This window comes from Mus pahari, chromosome 18 (assembly GCF_900095145.1).
Source record: "Mus pahari chromosome 18, PAHARI_EIJ_v1.1, whole genome shotgun sequence".
Lineage (NCBI taxonomy): Eukaryota > Metazoa > Chordata > Mammalia > Rodentia > Muridae > Mus > Mus pahari.
This window is the reverse complement of record NC_034607.1, coordinates 2,546,767-2,552,832: the sequence shown is the minus strand read 5'-3', so window position 1 is coordinate 2,552,832 and position 6,066 is coordinate 2,546,767. Positions and strand designations below refer to the sequence as shown.

Here is a 6,066-nt window from a genome sequence, read left to right as displayed (position 1 = left end):
GGCTGTCCTGGAACTCACTCTGTAGACCAGGCTGGCCTCCAACTCAGAAATCCGCCTGCCTCTGCCTCCCGAGTGCTGGGATTAAAGGTGTGCGCCACCACTGACAAGTGGTTGAAGAGCCTCAGAGAAGAAAAACAGAACCTAGAGACAGATACCAGGGAAGTGGAGAAAGACGAAAGAATTGTTAACACCTATAATCCAAACACTTGGGAGGAGGAAGCAGCATTTCAGGAGGTCATGGCCACCCTCAGCTACCTACCTGCTGAGTTTAACTGGGTATATGAGGCGTTGCTGCAAATATTTAAATAAGTAAATAAATAAAGAGTTGGAGTGGGTAGACGAGACAGGCACAAAAGGGCTGGGTCAAGCAAACTATTTTGAAAACATCACTGTTTTTCGTAATCACTGTTTTTTCGAATCTTTAAGATTCAACAGTGTGGGGAACTGAAGGGGATTTCAAGGAGTCAAGAAAGTAGACTTGAAAGAGGGGCCACACACAGATGCTTGTCACAGTAGCACTTTCCAGCTCAAGAGGAAAGCAAGCTGATCAGGGGACAAGGAAGGAGATGTTACACATGGAATCCTTTAAGCACACTGGTGGAGGCTGCTCAGTGGTTATCGCTTGCTGTTCTTTCGGAGGACCTGGCTGGGTTCAGGTCCCAGCACCCACAGCAGGTGGTTACAACCCCTGTCACTCCAGCTGCAGCGTACCCCGAGGGTCTCTTTGGGGATCAGTGCACATACTCATGTATATACACACAAGCAAACACATAACATACACATAAATGCACATAAATTAAATCTGTAGGAACTATTGTTAGAAAAGGCACACGAGACCTGAAATGTCCCAACCCGTGATATCTGTACCCTACCCCAGCCCCAATGCAAGATTGTCTGTCTGGATTCAGGGTCAGAGACTGGTCTGGGCACATCTCACAAGCCACCCTGTGTGTCATGGCCATGTCTTATAAATGAACAAACCTGGAGTGACATCGTGCTCTATCTGTGTGCAGTGAAAAAGGACGCCCGCTCTGCCTGTCCCCCAGGCGCCTCTCACAGAGGCCACTCTCCCAGCCTAGGGTTAGCTACGGTTGCTCCAGGTAGACTAGAGGCTCCGCTGATCGTCCTCCCAGGTGCTCCCACTGCTCTGTGCTCCTTGCCTTCATATGGGACTCTGATGTAAGTGGTCCGGCCTCAGGCCAGGAACACTGTGAGCAGTTCTGTTCTTCCCCTGCTCCAGGCACCCCATCCTCGATCAGCTTCTTCACTGTGGTCTGCCATCATCCACATCTTCTCAAGACCCTTTTCCCCAATGCCCCAAGCCCAGCTTAGAAGGAAGGGAAAAGTGGGATTGGAACCCCTTGGTAGTGACACTCCAGGCCTTTCCAGCCCGGTTCCTTCTCTCTCTCTTTGGGGACAGGGTTCACTGTAGCTCAGATCTAGAGTAGAGTATGGCTTTGAACTCCTGACCTTCTCCCAGATGCTAGGGCTAAGGACCTACAGTAAGCCTGAAGCTTGGGGGAACCTTCTTTTCTCTGTTGGCATGGGAAACTATCTCCTCTCACTTTTTTTCTCTGCTGCCACTCCCCCCCGACCCCCCCACCGTTGGGGGAACGACAAGATGAAAAGTGCAGCGCCTGGTGTTCTCAGAGCTGTGGTCTTTGGAACTGCGGGTGATAAATCCACTAAAATGTCTTTAATACTGCCTCTTGGAAGTTCACACACGGCACACACAGATCAAAACAAGTCTAGGGCTGAGGGGAAGGCGGGAGAGCGTCGACTCCCTCCCTTTAACTCTGGATTCTCTTCTGCCCCCACTGCCCAGGGGTTGGCACAGGTAGAAAGGGTATTTACATTGCAGAGACTGGGTTCTTTTTCCAGGGTGAGGGGTACTAAACCAGGAACTTCCCACATCTCACTCCAAAAGCAGCAAAACGGGAAGTTCTGTAATTAGCAAGAAAATAGGCAGAGATGGGGTGGGGGGAAGAGAAAAATCCGCACTGGCAAAAATCCGAGCCAGAGTGGGGGTGTAGTTCTCCCAGGGCTGAGTCCTTTTAGGAAGGTAGGGGGAACGAGTCCGTCTGTATGTGGGCTGGGCCTGGATTCGCAGACCCAATCATCAGACTGAACACCCCAAGAGAAGAAAAGAAGGCGGAGCCTGCCGACCTGGAGGCGGGGTTTGTGGGAGTTGGGGCGGAGCTTATAAATGAGGCGGGGCTTCTGGGACCTGACTCCCTACTGGGGAGAGGAGACCAGGAGAGCTCCTCCCCTGGCACTGCACTTTGATGGGGTGGGGAACTGGGGCGACTGGAGGATGGGGTTTGGCGCGGATTCCAGTGCCGCTGAGGATGTGGGTGTTAGAGGGGTTCCTGAGGAACTGAGCGTACTCTCTGGGCCAGAGGTTCCGTGGGGGCGGAGTTTATGATGTCTGGAAGTCCAGCGGCGCCTCAGGAGGCTGTGCAGGGCGACGCGCCTGGGAGGTTGGGGGGCACGGAGTGGGGCCGAGAAAGGGACGTTTTTAGGGATCCCAGTAGTTTTCGTGGTGCTGGGCGGCGATGATGATGACTACAGTGAGGATGGTACAAAGCACCATGGCTGCGATGCCCACGGCCAGGGAGATGAAGGAGAAATTCCGGGCTTCGCGTGAAGCGATCTCGGCAGACACCAAGTCTCCGCGGGCCAAGGCCGTGCGCACCTACCGGGGAGGGGCGAGGGAAGGGGGTCAGAGAGCCACTGCTCACCCGCCACAGCCTCCCTCTGAGAATATGTCCAGAATGCTCCGGACTAAGGAAACCCTGGTCAGCCAAAGCTTTTCCTTCCCGCCCCAGCCCCACACCTGCACGGCCTTGAAGATGGCGATGATGCCTGTGGGCCAGAAGCAGCAGATGGTGGTCAGCACAGCGATGGGCATATAGTCGTGTGGCGGGCGCCTGGGCTCCAACAGAGCCAACCCTGGACCCTGGGGCGGCGGGGGCAGAGTGGAGGTCACTCCAGGACCCCCAGGGGTCCCGCCTGCGTAGGGCTGTGGGAAGGACAGTGGGGGAAAGGGACTGTCACACCACAGTCTTGCTGCTTGGCCAATTGGCAGAGAGGTTTTTATAAATCACCATGCTAAGGTTTAAGGGAGTTAAAATCCTCCCCCTATCCTTCCTGACAGTAAAATCGGTCTAGGCCTCCCTTCATGGTATCATTAACTTCCATATTCGTGGAAGTTCCCACACTGTCTTACAAGGTATGGCTTTTGGGTCTGCCTGCCCTTCCGGTCTTGTTTCCATCCTCCTTAGCATCTCCAGGCCCAGGCTTCTGCCCTCTTCTACCCCTGGCTTCCCAGGATCCATTTCTTCCTCTCCCTCCAAGTCAAGTCAGACCTCCTCTTGACTTCTAAACCACCTCCCAAACCTTGACCTTTGACACCCGCCCCCAGACTCTCCCCACCCCCAGGTCCACCACCTTCCCATCCACAGTCTCTTCTCTTTCTACTCTTCTGTCTATGGTTTGTTACCAGAACGGCGGTCGGTCTGGTTCTGTTTCACTCTCTCCCAGCTTCCCGCGTGTCCCTGTTGCACCTGCCTCCCTGTCCTCCTAGATCTTATCAGTCCCACACTCACCGTGCCCACCGGATACACAGGGACATAAGCAGTGCACGGCTGCAGCTGCAGCGGGTAGCCCGGCGCCACGTAGCCCCCCAGCGGCAACGTGCCCACCGCCCCCGCGTGCGTGGGTACCACGAAGCCCGGGGCTTGGGCCGTCGGGGCGGGCGCTGGTGGGGGCGGGGCGGCGGCTGCAGGCGGTGGTGGGGGAAGTGGACCCTCGAAGCGAGTCTCCTGCAGATAAGGGTCGGGTGGCATGCGGGGTAAGGTAGCACAGCCGGGTGGGGGAGCCCCAGCGGCGGGGCCGGGCGGGGCATGGTGGGGGGGTCGCGGTAACGTGGCGGAAGACGAAGGACCGCGTTGGGCACTGGCCGCAGCAGAGGCCAGGCCACCTGCTCCTAAGCGCGGGAGGGTGGCGGTGCCAGACTGGTGGTAATGGTGGTGGTGGTGATGATGTGAGGATGGGGCCGTTTGTGGGGGCGGGATGGGGGGCTCGGCCGGAGGCTGGGGGGCATTGTAGGGAGGCGGCGAAGTGTGGGGAACCGAGTCTGGAAGGCCTGGCCATGGAAAAGCCGAGGAGAGGATAAGGGGAGAGAGAAGACAGCAGCGATCAGAAGAGTAAGAGACACGAGACAGGGAGAAATGGAGAAAGAGCAAGGGAGAGACAGCCGGGACGACATCTCCCATTTTGGGGTCAGGGAAGGGGTTGTATGTAGGCCACCTGGCCCCAATCTAGTTTTGCCGTCACAACTGTCACAGCTCCTCCCAGGCTCTGCTGCTGTCAACCACAACCCTCATTCAGGGCTGTCTCTGAGCCAGCTGTCCCCTCTTCCTGCACATGTGGCCGTGTCACAGCGGGGTCATACGCGCTCAGTTTAACATTTCCACTTTGCTTCAGGTGGAGTTACCTGGGAATCTCATGGCCTCTGTTAAGGTCCATGACAAAGCTTCCGGGACTAGGCATAGTGGTTCACGCCTGTACTCCTTGTACTTGTGAGGCAGAGGGGGAGGATGAAGAACTGGGAAGTTCAAGACCAGCCTGGGCTACATAGGGAAATCTCATCTCAAAGGAAAAAAAAATAGTCTTCTAGATCTTACTTTCCCAACAACCCAGTCTGATCAAGTCTCCGTTATTTTTCCACTGGGTGTCTCCATGCCAGTGAACCGGTGACTGACCATCTGTCACTCCCAGGGATAATGTCCCTGCAGAACCTGGCTCTGCCTCCCTTTCCATTTCAAAACTGACCCCCCCCCCAATGTTGTTGACAAGGGACGAAGACAGACTGACCCGAAGGAAGAGAAGGATGGGATATAGAAAGGGGAGGGGTGGGGGTACGCATGGAGAGAAGGAATGGAAGGGAGCCACACAACATCCCAGAGGGGATTAAAGAAGGGGATGGGGCAAGTGGAGGTTCAGTAGGAGATGATAGAGGGGGTGGGGGAGGGTTTTATTGATATATATATATATATATATATATATATATATATATATATATATAGTTTTGTTTTTTTTTTTACCTGACTTTTCTGACGACATGTTTGCAATCGCTGGGACAGGGTCCCTGAAGCTGGAGTCAGGGCCCCCTGACTGCTGGCGCAGGAGTCTCAGTCCGGGATGGCGCAGCGGCGATAGCAGCAGCAGCAGCTCGGAAATGGAGAGATGAAGACAGTGTGTGTTGGGGGGGTGGCTGGGGGGGGAATTTAAAGGGACCGAGGCAGGGATGGGGGAGAGCTTCAGAAGTCTCCCCCCCCCCCGCAGAACTCGGTTTCTCTCTGCTCCTGGACCACCTCTTTCCTCCTCTCACCCTGGCATTCAAGCCCCCAGTTTAGGCTCCCTTGGAGTTGTCATGGAAACCGGGAGGCAAGACCAGGCAAGGCGGGTGGGACTAAGAGAAGGAGGGAGGGAGAGAGAAATCTCTAGAGTCTCTCCCGCAAAGACTCGCTGTAGTGATTATACTGTGGGAAGAAGGCAGCTCAATGGATTTACCACATTTATTTCCAGACCCCGTTCCAGCAGCCCCTGCCCACCCACGGGTTGTTTCCTCAATTTCCCTCAGAACGTCCTGCAAGATAGTTCTAGGTTTCTCCAGTTAGGGGCAGAACAAGGTGTGAGAGAGAACTGTACAAAGAGGGGAACCAAGAGGGTCAGAATCCCCCCCACACACACATATACAGCCTGGCAATAGAGAGACGATGCTGACGGTAGCTAAAGAAAAGAAGAGAAAGGCACCCGTGGCGGTACACAGGGACCTTCTTTCTCTAGGGCTACAAGAAGCTGAAATGCTTCATCAGAGGGAAGCAAGCTGTGATTGCTCGTTTGTGACAGGCAGGTTTGGAAAAGCATGCTTGCTGGGGACTGAAGAGCTCTTGGTCCAGTCAGCCGTCACAACCGGTCCTTAAAGCTCTCCCTCTAGCTCTCCCTCCTCCTGCCCCAAGATGCAGATCCACCCCCGGAGTCAACCCGAGACACAGCAGC

General features: G+C 55.2%; 1 protein-coding gene across 2 annotated transcripts; it reads right to left on the bottom strand.

The window, feature by feature from the left end:
- Positions 1-1,637: 1,637 nt before the first annotated feature.
- Positions 1,638-5,218, bottom strand: Prrt1 (proline rich transmembrane protein 1). Of its 2 annotated transcripts, XM_021218206.2 has the most exons (4): positions 5,109-5,218; positions 3,609-4,147; positions 2,837-3,022; positions 1,641-2,695 (listed from the first exon to the last, which is right to left on the bottom strand). In XM_021218206.2, the coding sequence occupies exons 1-4, from the start codon at positions 5,125-5,127 to the stop codon at positions 2,519-2,521; spliced, it is 921 nt and encodes a 306-aa protein (XP_021073865.1). In that variant the 5' UTR covers positions 5,128-5,218; the 3' UTR covers positions 1,641-2,518. The 2 variants fall into 2 exon arrangements, with proteins under 2 accessions (XP_029387026.1, XP_021073865.1); XM_029531166.1 differs by lacking the exon at positions 5,109-5,218 and having other exon boundaries at positions 1,638-2,695; positions 3,609-5,015.
- Between the last annotated feature and the right edge of the window lie 848 nt (positions 5,219-6,066).

Bases quoted from the DNA above. Each gene is read 5' to 3' on its own strand.
- Prrt1 (XM_029531166.1), bottom strand. From the start codon at position 4,277: ATGGGAGATGTCGTCCCGGCTGTCTCTCCCTTGCTCTTTCTCCATTTC. The intron at 3,023-3,608 runs GTGAGTGTGGGA...TCCTTCCCACAG, and splicing joins CTGTGTATCCGGTGGGCACG to CCCTACGCAGGCGGGACCCC. The intron at 2,696-2,836 runs GTGTGGGGCTGG...CCTCCCCGGTAG, and splicing joins CCATCTTCAAGGCCGTGCAG to GTGCGCACGGCCTTGGCCCG.